Source organism: Vicia villosa, unplaced genomic scaffold, assembly GCF_029867415.1.
Source record: "Vicia villosa cultivar HV-30 ecotype Madison, WI unplaced genomic scaffold, Vvil1.0 ctg.000011F_1_1, whole genome shotgun sequence".
Taxonomy (NCBI): Eukaryota; Viridiplantae; Streptophyta; class Magnoliopsida; order Fabales; family Fabaceae; genus Vicia; species Vicia villosa.
The window spans coordinates 480044-500332 of record NW_026704941.1 but is presented as its reverse complement, the minus strand read 5'-3'; the positions used below and the strand labels follow the sequence as shown (position 1 = coordinate 500332).

Genomic DNA, 20289 nt, shown 5'->3' with positions numbered 1-20289 from the left:
ATTCTATCTTTGGAACAATTTCTCAAAAAGATTCTTCTTTTTTTCAATAGGGAATTTTAACTTCTCATAAGCTTATTATAAATTTCATTTTCATTTAATGAGATTCTATAAAATTTATATAATTAATATTATAAGAAAATTACACTTTTACACATAGATTTCTATCTATTAATTAACTTGAGCAGACAACTACCACAACAAGCCCGTCTAGCTCAGTTGGTAGAGCGCAAGGCTCTTAACCTTGTGGTCGTGGGTTCGAGCCCCACGGTGGGCGATATTAAATATTTTTACAATATTTTTATTAAAAAATAACTAATTCTGTACATTTATTATGATGAAAGTTGACTTCTATAATTTTCTTAAGAATATTAAGTTATGTGCCAAATGCTTATATCCAGCCATGCTATTACCTACCCTCTTCCTTGACTTTGTTAATTTTCTCTTCTATATTGTGAGACTGAGAAATATGAACTCCCTTAATGGACAACCAGTACTTTTAAAGTCTTCAACTTAAAATATAAATGTGTTTTAAATAAAAGAGGAGTGGAGCAGCATACATATAATTTAAGATGCATTAACAAAGAGATGTTATGGCCACATTTGAAAGAAGCTAACACTATATAAAGGGGATGATGCATACTTAAATTTCAAAGCAAACACATTTCAAAGAGAAGATGATAACTTCACTCACCTATGCATTGGCATTTTGCCTAATTGCTATCAGTGTTCATATTAATGTTGCTGCTGATAAACCTTATTATGCAACTCAGCCAAAGTACTACTCTTCACCACCTACAAAGCATACAGAATATCCATCCTCACAAAAAGTCCCACAGCATGCAGAATATCCATCCTCAAAGACAGTCCCACAGCATGCAGAACACTCACACAATTATCACAAATTAACTCCATCATATACATACAAATCTCCACCACCTCCACCTTATATTTATAAGTCACCACCGCCACCTTCTCCCTCACCTCCTCCACCATATATCTACAAATCTCCACCCCCACCATCTCCATCACCACCCCCTCCTTATGTTTATAAGTCACCACCACCACCTTCTCCCTCACCTCCCCCACCATATGTCTACAAATCTCCTCCACCTCCCTCTCCATCACCTCCGCCTCCGTATGTCTACAAGTCTCCACCTCCTCCGTCCCCTTCACCTCCTCCACCATATGTCTACAAGTCCCCACCACCACCTTCTCCATCACCACCACCTCCATATGTGTACAAATCTCCACCCCCACCATCCCCATCACCACCCCCTCCATATGTTTACAAGTCACCACCACCACCTTCTCCCCCACCTCCGCCACCATATGTTTACAAATCTCCTCCTCCTCCGTCTCCATCACCACCGCCTCCCTATGTCTATAAGTCTCCACCTCCTCCGTCTCCTTCACCTCCACCACCATATGTCTACAAGTCCCCACCACCACCTTCTCCATCACCGCCACCTCCATATGTGTACAAGTCTCCACCACCGCCATCCTCCTCACCACCACCTCCATATGTTTACAAGTCACCACCGCCACCTTCTCCTTCACCTCCCCCACCATATGTCTACAAATCTCCTCCACCTCCCTCTCATTCACCAGCGCCTACGTATGTGTATAAGTCTCCACCTCCTCCGTCCCCTTCACCGCCACCCCCATATGTGTACAAGTCTCCACCACCGCCTTCTCCATCACCGCCACCTCCATATGTTTACAAGTCACCACCGCCACCTTCTCCTTCACCTCCCCCACCATATGTCTACAAATCTCCTCCACCTCCCTCTCATTCACCAGCGCCTACGTATGTGTATAAGTCTCCACCTCCTCCGTCCCCTTCACCTCCTCCACCATATGTCTACAAGTCCCCACCACCACCTTCTCCATCACCGCCACCCCCATATGTGTACAAGTCTCCACCACCGCCTTCCCCCTCACCACCACCTCCATATGTTTACAAATCTCCACCGCCTCCATCCTCTTCCCCTCCCCCTCCATATGTTTACAAGTCTCCACCACCACCATCTCCTTCACCTCCTCCACCATATATCTACAAATCTCCACCACCACCATCCCCGTCACCCCCACCTCCATATATTTACAAGTCTCCTCCCCCACCATCTCCTTCACCACCTCCTCCATATGTGTACAAGTCTCCACCTCCACCTTCCCATCTTCCACCATATATCCACAAATCACCCACTCCTAATGTCCACAAGCATCCAGCTTATCACCTTCCCTACCTCTACAACTCTCCACCACCACCTCCAAGAGTCTATTAATGCAGCTGAATCAACTTAATTTGTTTCAATAAAATTATTCCATACATTGTTGTTATTTCATTTATATCAGGGTCTACATCAAATAGCATTGTTATGAATGTAGACCTGTTGTGTCATTATGTTTCATTGTTAATTCAAAAGTCTGTTTTGTCCTGAACATTCTTCATATTATATTTTAAATCATTTGTAATTTCTGTTAATCCTTACATATTTGCATGATATAATCAATACCACCCTCCTTCGAAAGAAATCTAATGTTTAGTAAAATTTTCCCCATAAAAAATCAATCTAATCCAAACATTTCAAGTGATTCCTTTCATGACTAGAAAACACTATTTGTGTGTGTGTGTGTCTTAAAGTTTAAATTGAAATATATATAATGTAATCTAATCAAGCAAATCTTAAGCTTCATATTCACACATGGCGACAGTATAAAAATGAAAATGCATTTGTAATAGTAAGAACAGTGGTAAAGGTAATTTAAATTTATAAAGGGAATTTAAATTTATAAAGCAAACAGATAACATACCGATGCAAGTGGATGTTGTCATTGCTTTGCTGCAGTGCAGCAGATGCTACATCTTACCAAGGTGTGAGAGTTTGGACAGTTTCTAGACTTGAGTCCATTATTGGTGATCTCACGCCCCCCTATAATATATAACTTATTTTCTATCAAGTGTAAGTACATGTGATGTGATGCTCTCTTTGTAAGTTTCATTTGTTAATATGCCAAAAAACTTGACAAATGAATAAATAGAGAGTATCAGACACTAATTTTGGGATGGAAATCTGAATTAACAAAAGATGATGTAAATTCATCTAAACAAGCCATCCGAATTCTCTCAGGAGTTGCTGGACTATCAAGAGGAAACCAGTCAGCGCGCCCCATTTCAACTCTTGAAGCTCGGATGGCATCCTTTATGGCAAAGAACACAGCTGATGCTAGGAAAAACGGAGGCTCGCCAACTGCTTTAGACGAATGGATTGCCTTTACATTTGGATGACCCTGCAAGTTAGATCATACAACAAAACAAGTGAACATGTAGGTAGGTATCTTCAATTTCCGCAACCAGAATAGCCAAACAATCAAAATGTGATTCCCATTAACCTATCACTCCACTGAGCCATCGGGCAACATAGCACAATGGAATCACTTCAATTTGTATCACCCACACTTATCATTGTCCATATGTTTACCTCAAGAAAGAAGCGAAACATGTTTAGGATTCAGGAATATACCTTCAGAAGTGAGACGTTAAATTTCAAGGGAACGTCGTTTATAGAAGGAATTTTATAAGCTCCAGGTCCACAAGTGTTAAGCCACCCAGAGGGGATCCATTTATGAGCTGCATCGCCCCATTTAAGTTCCTCTAAAGCAACCCAACCCAAACCTTGAATAAAAGCTCCTTCTATCTGTGAGCATAAATAGCAATAAATTAAATATCAATATATTCTGCAATAATATATCAAACAAAATTTCCAAAAATAGGGAGGAAAAAAGGAAAGTAGGAAATTGTAATTCAAAAGAAGTTTTGAGAGTTTTGAATGTTCTACAACCAGGAAGCCAACTTTCATCTTTACTCAAAAAAAGTTCATACAACCAAGAATCCAGAACCAAACATCCAGCAACAAAGACTTCCAGAAAACAGCTTTTGATTTTTTTTTTACGATTCTCATGAAGTAAAGCTAACTTTATACAAACAAACATTATGTTATCCTGGTCAAGTAATATCTTGCAAATCAACTATAAGTCAACACAAGCAACTTGGTTAAAAAATGATGAATGCAACAATAAAAATTATTGATGCTAGAAAAAATGCATTTATTATTAAAATATAAGTAAACTTCCGTATGTTATTTACTTTCAACATTCTTCAATTAGTTTAGTAGAACTCCTGTCCTCTCTTGTTTCTCCATCTTGAATAAAATTCCTCGATTATTTAGAAATCAATAAAAAGTATAATGAACAATCATAAAAGAAAAGCACCTGTCCAACATCTATTGCAGGATTCAGAGAATAACCGAGATCCAAGATTATGTCTGCCACTTTGGTGTGAAAATCTCCAGTCAAGGTGTCAATTTCAACCTCGGCAAATGCAGCCCCGTAAGTGAAATACCTAAAAGGTTTTCCTTTACCCGTGATCCAATCAAAGCCAATATCAGGTGTAATATAAAATCCATGGGCAGAAAGGTCAATTCGCTCTGCATAGCACGCATTAACAAGCTGAAAACAACAAAAGCATAACAAAACGTTTTCAGCAGTATTCAACCACAATGCACTTTGTAACAGCAGAGACAATCACAAAAGCTACGCACTCACACAGTCTGACATACATAAGCCATTTCTGTAATAGAATGGACTAATGTGCTGTTATAGACATTTATTGAGTGGATCACTTCATAGACTGAGAAGCAAAAACAGAAAATACAAGAATACCTCAGTAAAAGTGTTGAATTTATGTTGGGAAGCAATAGGTTCCATGCGTGCCATTATTTGCTCACATGCATCTAAAACCGCTGCTCCATACATATCAGAACTTGCAGAAGCCGCTGTTGGCGAAGAATTAGGAACCTAATTTTACGGCAAGCATGAAGACATGACAGCAATTTAGCATCAGAAAGAATAGACCCAGATCCCATAAAGGGTAAAAACAATGACCACAACCAAGCCTTTCCCCACTATTAGAGTGAGATATGAGAGAGAAGAGAGAAAAAGCTAAAAGAGAAAAGAGAGAAACAGATTCTGTTATTGCTGAATTGGAAAGGAGCATTATGCTCTATTTATACAAGAGGAGATGAACATTCAAGAGTTGAATCATTCAAGCTCTACAATTAAGGAAGACTTTTCTTATTCTATTAAATTAAGGCTGGACTTAATTATTCTATAGTGCTGATTATTCATATTCTAAGATATAACTCTAATACTCCCCCACAAGCTCAAGGTGGCTGCAAAGGCTGACTTGAGGCAGACAGGTTGAGCTTGCTGCTGAGCTCCATAAATCTTGAACATGAGAGAGGCTTGGTGAGGATGTCAGCCTTCTGGTCAACACCAGGAATGTGGCAGACAGTGAGAGACTTATTAATCACCTTTTCTCTTACAAAAAAGAGGTCAATTTCCATATGCTTTGTTCTTGCATGAAGAACAGGGTTATGAGCCATAGCAACTGTGCTCTGGTTGTCACAATAGATGGTTGGAGTTGTCAAGGGAATTTTTAGTTCAGCTAGCAAAGTTTGAACCCATAAAACTTCAGCTGTGGTGTGAGCCAAGCTGCGATACTCTGCCTCAGCACTAGAACGAGCAACAACAGTTTGCTTTTTGGACCACCAAGAGATCAAATTAGGGCCTAAGTACACAGCTGACCCAGAGGTGGATCTTCTATCATCTGGGTCAGCAGCCCAGTCAGCGTCACAATAGGCTTGCAGAGAGAACGGAACAGTGGAGGCAGGAGTGAACAATAAACCAGAGGTGATAGTTCCTTTTAGGTAGCGCAGAATACGCTTGACAGCTAGCCAATGGGACTCCAAGGGGTGTGCCATGAATTGACATACTTTGTTAACAGCATAGCAGATTTCTGGCCGTGTAATTGTTGCATACTGCAGGGCCCCTACAATGGACCGGTAGTGGGAGGCATCAGACAAGGCAGCAGACCCTGTTTTGATGAGTTTGGTGGAGGATGCCATAGGAGTAGCAACTGGATTGGAATTCTCCATATCAGTTTTGATTAGCAAGTCCCTTAGGTACTTAGATTGAGTGAGAAGGAGATTTCCATTGGACAATTTCTTCACCTCAAGGCCCAGAAAATAATCCAAGTCACCAAGTTGTTTGAGAGCAAACACATGATTTAATTGTTGAGTAACTTGCTTGATGAGAGGAGGGGAGTTTCCTGTGATGATTATATCATCAACATAAACCAGCATATAAATGACAGCATTGTGATGCTTGTAGATGAAAAGTGAAGTATCACACTTGCTGTTTAGAAAGCCAAAGGATAAAAGAGTGGTTTTGAGTCTTTCAAACCATTGCCTCGGGGCTTGTTTTAGGCCATACAAGGCCTTGTGCAAGTGACAAACCAGAGATGAATTAGGGGCAGTAAATCCAGGGGGTTGCATCATATAAACCTCCTCTTCAAGAATGCCATTCAAAAAGGCATTGTTTATGTCCAACTGCTGCAAAGGCCAATTGTAAGTTAGAGCAAGAGTCAAAATAATTCTAATTGTGACCGGTTTAATAACAGGGGAGAAAGTTTCATTAAAGTCAAATCCATGGACTTGATGGAACCCCTTAGCAACAAGCCTAGCTTTGTACTTATTTACTGTCCCATCAGCATTTTCCTTTACACGAAAAACCCACTTGCAGCCTATTGCTTTCCTGTTAGCAGGCAGTGGTACCAAAGACCAAGTGTTGTTCCTTATCAAGGCACCATACTCCTCTTGCATAGCAGCAAACCACTTAGGATCTTGGAGAGCAGTTTTAACACTCTTAGGCTCAGAATTGACAAGAAAAATGGAAGGATTTAGACGAGGTAAGGGTACACCAGATTTAGTTCTAGTAGTCATAGGATGAGTATTGGTGGGGAGAGGCTGAAGGTTAGGATCCCTAGGAGCATAAATAGAGGAGGAGGATAGTGAAGTGGTAGTAGTAGGCTGATTGTTGGCATTTGAAGAGGGTGAAGGAGTAGGATTAGTGCTGGCTGTTTGTGTTATAGGGGTTGCTGACCCAGAGGCAGTAGGTGTGGGGCTGGAATTGGATTGGGAAGAAGAAGAGGAGTGTGAGACAATAGGTGTGGGGCTGGAATTGGATTGAGAAGAAGAAGAGGAGTGTGAGGTAGTGGAAGCAGTAGGAACGGGAAAAACATGAGGGAGAGCTTGTGTGTTAAGGGTTACTTTAGATGAGGAGGAGGATGGAATGGTTGATGAGGGGAGAGAAACATTAGAGGAAAAAAGATCATTGTAAGGAAACTTGGACTCGTTGAAAAGAACATCTTTAGAGATGAATATTCTACCACTTGGAGAGAGACATTTGTAACCTTTGTGAGCTGTAGAGTACCCTAGAAAAAGGCACTCGTGGGATCTAAAGTCAAATTTTTGAGAGTTGTATGGGCGAAGGAGAGGAAAACAAGCACACCCAAAGACTTTGAGGAATTTATAGTCAGGATTTTGATTGAAAAGGACAGCATATGGTATATGTTGATTGAGAGACATGGTTGGTAACCTATTTATTAGGTAGACAGCGGTTAAAAAGGCATGATCCCAAAATTTGAGAGGTAAAGAGGCATGACTCAAGAGGGTTAAACCAAGATCAACAACGTGTCTATGCTTCCTCTCCACTACACCATTTTGGTGATGAGTGTGAGGGCAAACTAGGCGATGAATAATGCCAAGATCAGAAAGAAACTTTGTAAATGGGCGAAATTCACCACCCCAATCAGTTTGGACAGATTTAATAGGAAATCCAAATTGTAATTCAGCCATGACTTTGAATTGTTTAAAGATAGTTAAGGCTTCAGATTTATTTTTGAGCAAATAGATCCAAGTAAATCTGGTGTATGCATCAACAAAGGTGATGTAGTAGGTAAAGTTTTGGGAGGATTTGACTGGGGCAGGACCCCATAGGTCACTGAAAATTAATTCAAGAGGAGAGTGATATTGAGTTTGTGACTGAGGGGAGTGCAGCCTATGTGCCTTTCCCATACAGCAGGCAGAACAAAAGATAGATTCAGCTTTATTAGAATAAGGAATATTACATTGAGCTAAAACAAGTCTCATAGTATTAGAATTTGGATGACCAAGGCGTAGATGCCAAGTATGTTGAGAATTATATGAGTTATTAGCTGATACATTTTGATTAGAAACTGAAACCCTATCACTAGTGCTGGAATCAGATCTTGAAACATGAGCATTAGAGTCTAAGGTGAGACATGAGACTTGACTTGTTGAAGGAGACTTAAGAAGCTGAAGATGGGAAAATTGGTACAGACCATCACTTCCTACACGACCTTGGAGCAGAATTTCATTGGTAGCCTGAGATTTGACATAGCACATATCAGCATGAAACTCAAAGAAAACTCTATTATCAAGACAGAATTTGCTGACACTTATCAGGTTCTTTGTAATAGAAGGAACAAGCAGTAAATTATGAAGAGCTAATGGAGTGTTAGGTTTAGAATGAGAAGGAAAATAAGAAGAGCCTGAAGAGTGAATGTGCAAACCTTGACCGTTACCAATGAAGATCTGATCAGGACCTTCAAAAGGTGTGGTTTGCTGTATGTTTTGAGAGGCATTGGTAACATGATAAGAAGCTCCTGAGTCTGGGAACCAGGCACTGCTTGGAACTGAAGTTGTGTTAGCAATCATAGCATTGGGAGTGATATGTGACTGAGGAACAGGGAGAGGGGCAAGTCTTGGTTGATAGCTTGGGCGTGACCGAGTGTTAACCATGGGCTGAGCAAACTGAGGTCCACCAATTGGTTGATACGGATAGAAATTTTGTAGGTTCATTGTTTGAAAATCAGCAGGTATGTTAGGTTGAAATTGTTGATTGAACCTATGATAGCAGTTAGCAGCAAGATGACCATATTTGAAGCAAACTTGACATTGAATGTTGCTGAACCTACCTCTCCCACGGCCGCGTCCACCACCACGGCCAGCTGCACGGCCTCCTCTTGAATAGGGTGGATTAAAGGTTGAATTCACAGCTTGTTCATTGTTCTTGTTATTCGAGTTATCAGTTTCAGGTTGAGAATTGGCTTGAGTGAGATTCACTGAGGCAGCCACCTCCATTTGTGAGTGTTTCTTATACTTGTTGAATCTCATCTCATGAGCAAGAAGAAGAGCTTCAACTTCTTCAAGTTCTACTGAATCAAACTTGCTTTCAATAACTGAAATAACAGAGGCAAAGTCTTGAGGAAGACCTTCAAGAATCACATCAATGTGTTGCTGATCTGGAACTGGATCTCCTACTGAAGCAAGCGCGTCAACAAGAGCTTTGATGCGAACCAGATAATCACCAACAGATTTGTCTTCAAGTGTTGTAGATCTGAGTTCCGCTCGTAGTTGTCTTGCTTTCGCACGTGTAAGCTTTTGAAAATGCGCAAGAATACGTTCCCAAAGCTCGTAGGAATGAACGCATCCAAGAACACGTGAAAGAATTGAAGGTGAAAGCGTGGATTGAAGCCACGTCATAAGCCACTGATCTTGCGTAATCCAGGTGCGATACGCAGGGTTCTCACGAGCAGCGGCACGATCTTCATCAGTCAGGTATCGATTCGGTATGTCACGAAGGTAAAGGTAGTTTTGAAGATTGTTCGCGTTAACGAAAGGATCTACTTGTTGGCGCCAAAGTAGGAAATTCTTCTCATCAAGTTTTTCTGTGATTTTGAGTTGGAAGGACATAGATGTTGGGGTGGCCGGAGCTGTAGTTACTGGAATCGCTGCCATGGATAGAACCGAAGCTCTATGATACCATATTAGAGTGAGATATGAGAGAGAAGAGAGAAAAAGCTAAAAGAGAAAAGAGAGAAACAGATTCTGTTATTGCTGAATTGGAAAGGAGCATTATGCTCTATTTATACAAGAGGAGATGAACATTCAAGAGTTGAATCATTCAAGCTCTACAATTAAGGAAGACTTTTCTTATTCTATTAAATTAAGGCTGGACTTAATTATTCTATAGTGCTGATTATTCATATTCTAAGATATAACTCTAATACCCACTAAGTGGAGTCGGCGACATCACATGGATAAAACTACGTCATAATGTTCTATCAACAAGACGAAAACCATGTTTCTATCAGATTCATTTGTGCCGAGATCTTTCTTAATAGCTTTTCTTAAGTTTTTCTAAGTCTTCCTCTACCTTTATCGGTCTGATTACCTTCCGAGTGAAGGAAACAGAAAAACATTGAATCATATATTATATTAAAATTCTGAAATATAATCAGCAAGGATGCAAAAGACCTACTCTTTTTTTTCATCTTTGTGACACAACTTATCTAATTGTTTATAGCACAATAGTCTAGAACATAATGATAGCTGATGTCATAAGTGCTTAATTGAATAGGCTAGTTGTGTTTTGATATGTACATTGAAAAGTACTTAAAAAATTGGAATCGTTATTACATAAGCAATTATAAGATACTATAATTTTTAAACTTAAAAAAACATGGAAAGTTAAACCATAATTAAAAATATACTAATAATTTATAAAATACCATAATATATCATATTATTTTTAAAAATAATCACCAACCTCCATAATGCAAAATTATTATTTAAACAAAAAATTGCAAATCAAACTAAATACATTAAGAATAATAAATATAGAAAATGAAATTATTAAACAAAGACTAATAACTACATGTATAAATATGTCATAAATGTATGACACTTTTATTTTCCAAGCACTGTGTGCCAATATCGCATGGTATAAATAAAAATTGAATTAATAAAGTTATTTCAGTGTTAGGATAGAACGAACGAGGACTGCTTCCTTAATTGAGACTACATGATGCATTTGGGTGAAGAGATGAATGTGTCCACACTTAAAGAAAATTAGAGGGGTTGGCGTGGACTTGTTGGAAACTTGGAATACACTAGAAAGTAGCACCTATGGAGTATGGGGTAGGGCTTAAAATTGTGAAATAAAATTTCAGTGAAAAAGGGAAGACGTGATTGAACGCAGGTCAGTTAAGTGTGTTATGCATCTGACATGCATAAGGTCCGCACAAACCAATAGGTAAGCTATTGGTTAGAGTTTATGAAGAGATGGTAAGCTTATGGGATAATCATAAAGATTTTTCATGAGTTCACCAAACACACTTACAAGTGGTTATGTAGTAGATAAGCTCAAGTAAGCTAACAATAAGCCAATTCAACCGGGCCCTAAATATAATAAGCCCTATAAAAAAAATTTGAATGTTTATGAAGAGAAGAGAATCATGCGTGCATAATTTTCACATGAAAAGTTCAAAATATCTTTTTAAGAGTAACTTAGTACCTTATCAGTACTTGTATCTGATATAAAGACAGAACTAAGGGGGATATTGAAAGCTGATGCCGCAATCTGAGCCACTTTCGTATGTAAACCTTGCCCCATTTCCACACCACCATGGGTAACTAGGACAGTTCCATCTGTATAGACATTAACCAAAGCCCCTGCCTACAGTTGTTGAGAAATTATTTCATAAATAAAATAGGAATATGAAATAAAAACAATATCTTCAATTTTTCATACTACAATTTTTCCTACTCTTGATCATAACTCTTAAGAAGTCTCTCCCTATCTACTTTCTTGGTATCAAGAGAGGAACAATAAAGTATATTGGTACTTAAAGGAATAATAAACTTAAATTTTTCACTATATGGTAATGTTTTAACCTATTTAAAAGGCACAGTGCTCGAGAGTTCAAATGAAACATTTATTCGAGAAAGCTTGACTACGGACAGTAAAAAACTGAAGACAGAAAAGTTAAAGAATTGAAAAAATATTGAAACCAAATTAGGAGACATCTATAACAGATAAATAACCTCTGAACCTATCCCTTACAGCAGCTACCCAATCTTAAGCCAGATAATTGTTACCACGTCAACATATAAAACAAAGTTGACACAATTCCTTCTAAACATCCCTGAATTACCTAGAATTTCAGTTGCAATCACTTTCTTTTAATTAAATAACGTGATAGAATTCAGAATTTACCTGGTTCATAAGCTTCGTTGTAAAGGATATACCAAACTTAGTAGGAATCATAGCAATGCCACGCTTCCTCCAGCGGTTGTGAGTATTGAATTGGTCAACTTCTTCACGTGTCTTCACAAAGTCACAGGATAACTTCAATTCACTCCATAGCCGGGATAGAGGGCAGTGCTCAACTATCTGACCATAATGCAATATGGATCCTTCACCTTGAAAATTAATTTCCTAAAAAGAAACTTGGTTTAAGAAGATTGCCAGGAAAATCCCACATTATGTACAAGGACAGTAAAATTTCAAGTGTTACTAAAAAATGATAAGATAAATTGAAAATAAACCAAAATTGTATATCTCACCCGTATCACTTCTGGGCTCATATTGAGTTCCACAGCAATCCTATTAATCCAGTTTTCAGTAATAAGCATGCCTTGAGGGCCACCAAATCCACGAAAAGCAGTGTTACTAGGGAAATTAGTGAAGCAAACCCTTCCCATTATCCTCACATTTGGTATTTCATACACATTATCCGAATGAAACATAGCACGTTCAAGTATAGCAAGTGACAAATCCAGTGAATTTCCAGCATTGTTATAAATTTCAAGATCCAATGCAAGCAGCTTCCCTTCATTTGTAAATCCAACCTGAATCAAATAATGTCTCTAATTAATTACTCAACACCATCAATAATTAAGAAAATAATGTTGATAATCAACTCAACGCCTCAAACAATGGGCAGGAACAAAATAAGGTCAATTAATTCTCCTGTGTCAAATTTACTTTCCAACATTTCATTCTTGTAATCTTTTTTCTTATTCAGAAAAATGCAAACACCTAAGACGCAAAAGCTACACCTCACTTTTATTTTTTTTATTTTTTGAGGGATTCAGGAAAGATTTTGCCCAACGGTTGGAGTTTCTTGTCACTGTAACTACACGGGTAAAGGTTCAAGTTACGGAATCACACTCTTACATAATCCGAGGTAAGGCTATTTATAACTGACTTACAATGGGTTCAACATCTTAGAAATTGAGCTAACTTATAAGGTGAAGTTTGCCCCTATTTATAAACATATATATTCAATTCATACATTGTCCGAAGTGAGACTCTTAACATGCTCCCTCACGCTCAACACTATTGGGCTCGGTGCGTGGGTGACCCGATAGCGAAAACCTTATAGCAAGTGGATAAATGGATCTTAAACTTGGTTTTGATATCATCTTAGAATTTGAGTTTGGCATAACTCATCCCAACAACCCAACAAAACTGACCTGTAAAGTGAGGTTTGTCACCATTTATAAACATATATTCAAGTCCCAAATTGTCTAATGTGAGACTCTTAACACAACTCTTCCGGGATCCTACCACGGTGGGTTCTTTATAATGTCAAGATGCTTTATTTTTGTGGGATGTCACAGTCCTAATTAACAAGTTGATAGTAGAAAATCTAAATTGAGTCGTGCTGACTGCTGAGAGGCTTTGGAATAAAAGGAATTTTGATTAGTAGGACTAGGAGGTGAAGGTTGATAAGATCATCATACTAGAACCTGTATAGTTTCGGTATATTTGATGTATCTAACAAAGTGATGAGGATGTTGATGGCAATGTTATACACAGAAATTTGGAGTAGCACTTCTTTGGGAGAAAACTATGGAAACTCTACTAAGGTAATTTGATCATAAGATGAAGGATCAAATTGATGACAATCCATTTAAATGGGTGAATAAAGACCTAAGGAGTAATTATTCAGAGAAAGTACTAAAAAGACATTCAAATGGGCTTAAGACTGATAAAGTAACCCATTCATCTCAACACCAAGTAGTGGGATAAATCATGGTTGTTGTAAGAAAGCAAAACAAGGGGCAATGGGAGTCACTACTTGAAAAAGTAGGGTTTTAGACGGTCTATTATGTGCACCATATCAAACGTCACTCAGAAATATCAAGATATTATCAAATTAATTTTACAATAAATATTAATGTAGGATGGAAAATACAAATTAAATCTATCTATGTAACTAAGCAATACCTTATACTTCCCTAGGAAACTATGGCGTTGCCCAGATATCATCATGTCTACATCTCGATCCAGTGTGATTTTCACTGGTCGATTTAATAGATAAGATGGGATCGAAGCTGCTGCGGCAATAAAAGCTGATCTTGTCTCCTTTCCCCCAAATCCACCACCAATTCGCTTTGTTTTGCAAACAACTTTTGACATGGGAAGACCTAGAACATGAGAAACATATTTCTGGTGCTTCTGAGGAGCCTGCAATAACACAATGATATTAACACAATGCAGTAACTTTTTTCAAGCCAGAGTTTATCAAGTTGTCTAGTTTGATAATCCTTTTCAGTGAAGCTGTCATCATAAGATATAGTATGAATATCCCTTTGACCACCACCTCATAAGATGGTTTTTTCAAAGAAAAATTCTATTTCCCTGTTCAAAGAGTTTTAGATAACTGCTGATATAAAAACTTTTATTCAATACCCATCTCAGTAAATTTCCCTTTATGTACCATATTTACAGTTGCACAGCATAAGAAAAAATATTCAGTAGCTAAGAAAGATTAATTACGCCAACGACAAAGCTGCCAAAGTGGTTTCATAATATTGTCCATTAATATTTTTTACTTCTTGAACATCATTTCAGCCTCTCTTAAACTTTTCATAATGCAATGGATACAATGAAACATAAAAAAATTTAAGAAAACTTCAGTTTCCAAAAGATACATGTTATAAATTTTAGGCATTCGCCACAAAATTGTGTAACTTACTTGAGTGGATGATATCATATGAACTTCGTTTCCACCATCTAATGTCCAAACAAAACTGCCGTGTGGCTCCAAATAAAAGTGTTCCTGACCTCCTATCTGAACTTCCCCTTCAATTATTCTGTCACACTTGCCTGACTGAAAACAGTGATCAACATCACCTTTATTCATATACTTTTCTGTGTTGGGATGAAAACTTCTAGCATTGATGGCATCCTGTATTGACAAGATAGCTGGGAGCTCTTCATACTCAATGTGAACTTTTCTTGCAGCTATCTTTGCATTTTCATGAGTATCAGCCACAACAACTCCTATTGCCTGGAAAATAGATGTAAAACCAATCAATTAATAATGGCAAAAGGCTAATGCAAGACTAGATATTCCACAAGAATTCATAACCAATACGTCATATGCCATCCACCAACTTCAAGATTTGTTCATGTATATACCAGAAATGAAAGACGATTATTAGCACGGGGTCAAGTGGGCATTCAGAACGAATGAGAATAGGTAGACACAATGAATTGGGAAATTCAACACGATACTATGAGATCTAAAAGTACAATTTGTTGTATAATTAACTGATAAGATCATTGTGTAGAGTATTATAGAGGCTCCAACTCTGTTCAGCAACCAGGTTTTGTAGGAATATAATTGTGTTAAAAGAATTGTAGGCAGCGCGTGCAGTGAACAAATAAAGAAAAGTGAAGTGTGTGACAATTGAAGTCAATAAATGAAGAGACGTGAGCTGGGACCACTTGAATAGGGAAAAGTAGTAACATACTGGTGTTATTTGTATATGCTGAATTAAAATTCTAATATATAGACCGTAAAGTGTTGTATACCAAAATAATACAAGTCTCCTCACTAAATCTAGCATGCAAGACAAGCCTAAATAATGAATATGCACAATATATATTGACATCTAATGCATTGCATATTATATTTTTCTTTTCTTTTGCAAGTGACTTTGCAACATTTGCAAAGTGACTTTAACGGATAGCATGACACCATCCATTATGAACGGGTACAAACTTCAAATGCCATACAAAGGAAGTAGGAGAATTCCATTCCCTTCAAGCTCAGAATCATAATAAACAGATCAGAAGTGACAGAATATTCAGTAAGCTAGATACCTGACCCACACATGTGACATATTCCACGGCAAAAAGCTCCTCATCGGCAACAACCGCTCCAATCATATTATCACCTGGTACATCTTTCGCTAGAAACAAGCCCACAAATCCAGGTGAAGTCCTTGCCCCTGAATCATCAATTGAAAGTATTCGGGCATGCGGTTTTCTACTCAAAACTAAGACAGCATGCAAGCCATTTGGAGGCATTGGTATGTCATCAGCATATAAAGCTTCTCCTGTGACCTGAACGTAAGTTGTAAGAATCATTTAGCCAAGCATTCTACTAAAAAGAAAAAGACAATTTGATAAAGAGACCATGCAAGCCAAACCTAACTGAAAGATAGAGAATATTAATTGAAAACATGACATATAGGGAGAGAGGGAGAGAGACAGACACAGAGAGAGGTAGAGAGTGAAGGTAAAAAAGGATGCAAGCAATTAATATGTACAGCAAGTAATAAAACTACAAAAACCTTGATTGATATGATTAGAATTTTCTCAGTGCTCTATATATGTATTAGCACTATTTTAGGACAAAACATCCATTATATCTTTCTTTTTATACATATCTGTGACAGCCTATATTTATTACGAGATTTGGGTGTTTGTGTGTGTATTCACGTGATTATCGTCACTCTATATAATAGCATTGGTAATGATGCTCGATCACAAAATATAAACAAATTTGCGATGTGATTTTCCATTATAAGCTCAACGAACCTGAAGTCTTGAAGATAGATGAACCTCAGGAGAACCCACGGATGTCCCTTGTTTCATGATTTCATAGTCCTGAGATCCTGTAACTGGTGGGCGGTGGACTGAGTGCACTGCAGATAGATGGGATAACGGTATAGACTCTTTGATGCCATCCATTTGATGTGACACCCAGAGAAAAAATTTAAAAAAGAAACTCAGAGTCAAAGATTTCCGGAACTCTACCATTCCACCAGGAGCATCATCCTTAATTACTATATCCTTTTGCAGAATTTTCAATGCATTTTTCAACAGATCTTGGTCCCAAATCTTTTCAATGAGAAATTCCTTAGTTTTAATTGCAGAAAGTGAACATGGTGCCACCCCACCATAAACAATCGATGCATCAGCGACAACCCAGTTATCACTATGTTCCTGAAGATGAACGCGAATACCAGCATTTACAATCGCAATATCATCATCCCTTCTATGAGACTGTTTAAATTCTTTCACAAACTCAAAGGTCTTATTCCATGGCAAGAATACTGAGAGCAAGATTTCATCATACGCCAAATCCACTTTGCGATAACCCAGGAAGAAATTTTCTGCCAGTACTGTTTTGATGTTTCCTTTTGAGTCAATAATTCGAAACTTTGCTCTAGCTGCCATCCAGAGAGGATTCAAGTCTGATATTGGGCTGGCAGTACATATATTCCCACCAATCGATGAAACATTTCTTATCTGTGATCCAGCAAACCATTTCAGTTGCTCAATAAAAGCTTTACAAGATGAAGTTTCATGAGCAGCTCGCTCAGTCACAACCTTCCTGAAAAAATTCAAGAGAACGGATAATCTCACTGCAGCACCTATTTCTATGCCATCATCTCTAGCATCCAAAACATTTAGTTCTGGTACATGCATTACAGAAACCAGAACTTGATATTGTATTCTCTTTAGTCTCATCTCAATTCCTACTTCAGTATTACCGACTATCAACTTTGCATTAGGATATTTGGCTTTTAAATCCAATACGTGTTGAAGTGTTATAGGCCGATACCACTTTAGCCCGCCAAATCCAGTCAAATTTAAGAAGGTTGGTTTCTTTAACAACAGTTCAGGAGGAAAAATAAGTTCCTTTTCTGTATATTTGGTCCCATCTACTTCATTATAGGAAGTAGGTTTATGTCTGTCAACACTGTCTACACATTTATCATTAACACTGTCTACACATTTATCATTTACACTGTTTAAATTACACGAACAGGGTTTCCCAGTTGATGGGCAAACAGACTGGCCTTCTTGAAGGCTCAATGAAGAAACGCCAGTATATAAGATATCACTAGTTTTGGCAAAGACACGGAATGCTTCAATTATTGCTCTGTAACCGGTGCACCGGCATAAATTTCCAGCAAGACATTCTTCTATTTGTTCTTCAGTAGGCGGTGTTTGATTTGACCGTAATAACGCATACATGGACATAACAAAACCAGGTGTACAAAATCCACATTGTGAACCGTGAGTACGGGCCAGAGATTCCTGGAGAGGATATCAAACAAATATGTTCAAAGTCTTGATGACTAAATATAAATTTAAAATAATGAGATAATAACCAGAGCCAATAAGTAATCACAACATGAGAACCAAACATATAAAAGATATTTTAAACAAAAGCAGTGCATCACCTGGATAGGATGCAAACCATGCCTGCAGCTTCCAAGTCCCTCCACTGTAATCACATGCATCCCTTCAACAGAATATAGAGGTGCTAAGCAAGCATTGACAGCATAGTGTCTGAAAAAATATTTTCAAATTAAAATCATAAGCTTGATTTAATACAAGAACGAACCGTTTCAGAAGTAATAGGACTGTTAAATACAAGCACAGCGTGAGAAAGAAAAACTTACAAGCTTTTCCTCAAATTTGTATCATAATGAGAAACCATAACAGTGCAAGCCCCACAACCTCCTTCACCGCAGCCTAGTTTAGTCCCTGTAAGACCTATATCTTTTATACCAAAGAGAGTAGAAAACTACAATCAGTTTAGCTTCTACACATATGATAAAAACAAATTTTAAATTAAATCATGAACTGTAGGGTTGGTAATCAACCAAACCAGCTCAAAATTAGTTCAAGACAAGATTTGCCAATGAACTCATTGAACCAATTCATGAACCAAACAACTTTAACTTAAGCTAAAAAATGATCTTATTAAGTGTTTACCAAATAAAGTGCTTATTTATAAACTATTTCTATAACCAGAGCTAAAATAGTCCTTATCAAATGTTTCCATAAACTATGACGAGAGTTTAAAGAAATAAGCTAAAAAAACTTATGGACAAGTTATAGGTTGTTTGCATAAAATTGCAAACATTGCTTATTTTAGAAGGTAAGTTCATATAAACCAATTCAAAAAAAAACCCTAAATACAGCTTAAAAGTTAATTTCATGAAATGATTGATATGATATGAAATTGAGTTATCTATATATTTTTATTAATTTTGTGTATGTTTGGTTCTGCGATGGGAAAAATTGGTTCTGAGTGAATTGATTTTGTAAAATTGGTTATAATTAAAAATTTCAATGTAAAAATCACGTTTAAACTCAAAAACTACAACTTGTAACTCAAGTATAATCAATTTTGAAGGTAGAATTAATTCTACTTTAGAAAAACCAAACACCTCAATATCATTTAAGAATCAATTCTACACCTCTAGAAATAGGATGCATGCCTTTGACGGTGATGATTATGAGTGAATTGATTATGCTACAAGTGAGTTGGATGTAAAGTTATTTATGTAAAAGCTCGTAGAATCAATTCTGAAGACAGAATCAACCCTACGAAGATCCAAACAGCTCACAATCATTCCAAAATCAATTCAACTTTTAGAATCTTCCAAAAGCTAAATCAAATATTCTTTGAACTCATTTGATTCATAAACTAACTCAATTAAAGTAAAAGCTGAAGAAGTTGGAATCGATTAAGCATGTTGATTTGAATATAATTGAAGAAAACGAAAAGGAAAACGAAGTGATATGTAAAACTGAATACCTCTGAGATACTCAAGTAAGGTCAAATGAGCTAATCCATCAGGTAAAACTCTACGAACTCCATTAACGTATAAAATAGGAGAATCGTTTGAAGAAACCTGCAAATCGTGTTCAACTTCATCGATCTTCTTCAATGATCCCATTTTCTTCTTCTTTCTTTTTTTTATCTGTTTGTTTATCTATAAGTTATAGATAAATAGATAAATAGGAAATAAATGACAGATATAGAAAATAAATAACTGTTGTGATTTGTGTATGATTATTTTATTTTGGATGAAGACGAAAGAAGCCAAGTCAGAAGGTATCTTGTTGAGTTCTAGTCGTAATCCAAGTCTCTAGTCAAAAGGATGTCTCTCAAACTATCTACTCGATCCAAAGATTGATTAGTTACAATCCATTAAATAAAAAGGCGGTAGCCTAATCATCTAATTTTTTTTTTCGGTTTGGAATGTAAAACAACTTCTTCTCTTTTTATAATAAACTAATCATCTAATGCATGTGTTATTGAATAAGTATTATTGATGATAAAAAATATATAAAATTGAATTATAAATTTAGTAAATAAATTATAAATATTTGTCAATAAATGAAGTAAAAGATAGAAACATAAAAGTAAAAAATTAGAATAAAAGAAATATATCTCACACCAATTGTTAATTGATC

The 20289-nt window shown here is 37.2% G+C and overlaps 2 protein-coding genes and 1 non-coding gene across 3 annotated transcripts; 2 read left to right on the top strand and 1 right to left on the bottom strand.

Moving 5' to 3' along the window:
• The first annotated feature begins 201 nt into the window (after positions 1-201).
• On the top strand, positions 202-274 carry TRNAK-CUU (transfer RNA lysine (anticodon CUU)). Its single transcript has one exon. It is a non-coding gene; the product is annotated as a tRNA-Lys (tRNA).
• Positions 275-629: 355 nt separating this feature from the next.
• LOC131621832 (extensin-2-like) lies at positions 630-2442 on the top strand. Its single transcript, XM_058892870.1, has one exon. It carries the CDS (start codon positions 675-677, stop codon positions 2283-2285), a length of 1611 nt encoding a protein of 536 aa, XP_058748853.1. The 5' UTR covers positions 630-674; the 3' UTR covers positions 2286-2442.
• A 328-nt stretch (positions 2443-2770) lies between these two features.
• Positions 2771-19918, bottom strand: LOC131621831 (xanthine dehydrogenase 1-like). The gene is made up of 14 exons (XM_058892869.1): positions 19628-19918; positions 18483-18582; positions 18261-18369; positions 16606-18114; positions 15886-16128; positions 14753-15067; positions 14002-14241; positions 12333-12617; positions 11983-12204; positions 11281-11442; positions 4723-4857; positions 4273-4509; positions 3525-3698; positions 2771-3291 (listed from the first exon to the last, which is right to left on the bottom strand). The coding sequence occupies exons 1-14, from the start codon at positions 19767-19769 to the stop codon at positions 3049-3051; spliced, it is 4116 nt and encodes a 1371-aa protein (XP_058748852.1). The 5' UTR covers positions 19770-19918; the 3' UTR covers positions 2771-3048.
• Between the last annotated feature and the right edge of the window lie 371 nt (positions 19919-20289).

Excerpts from the sequence above, each read along its gene's own strand:
- LOC131621831 (XM_058892869.1), bottom strand. The coding sequence starts at position 19,769 with ATGGGATCATTGAAGAAGATCGATGAAGTTGAACACGATTTGCAGGTT. Across the intron at positions 11,443-11,982 it reads CAACGAAGCTTATGAACCAG|GCAGGGGCTTTGGTTAATGT; the intron begins GTAAATTCTGAA and ends CAACAACTGTAG. Across the intron at positions 4,858-11,280 it reads CAGATACAAGTACTGATAAG|GTTCCTAATTCTTCGCCAAC; the intron begins GTACTAAGTTAC and ends CCGTAAAATTAG.
- LOC131621832 (XM_058892870.1), top strand. The coding sequence starts at position 675 with ATGATAACTTCACTCACCTATGCATTGGCATTTTGCCTAATTGCTATC.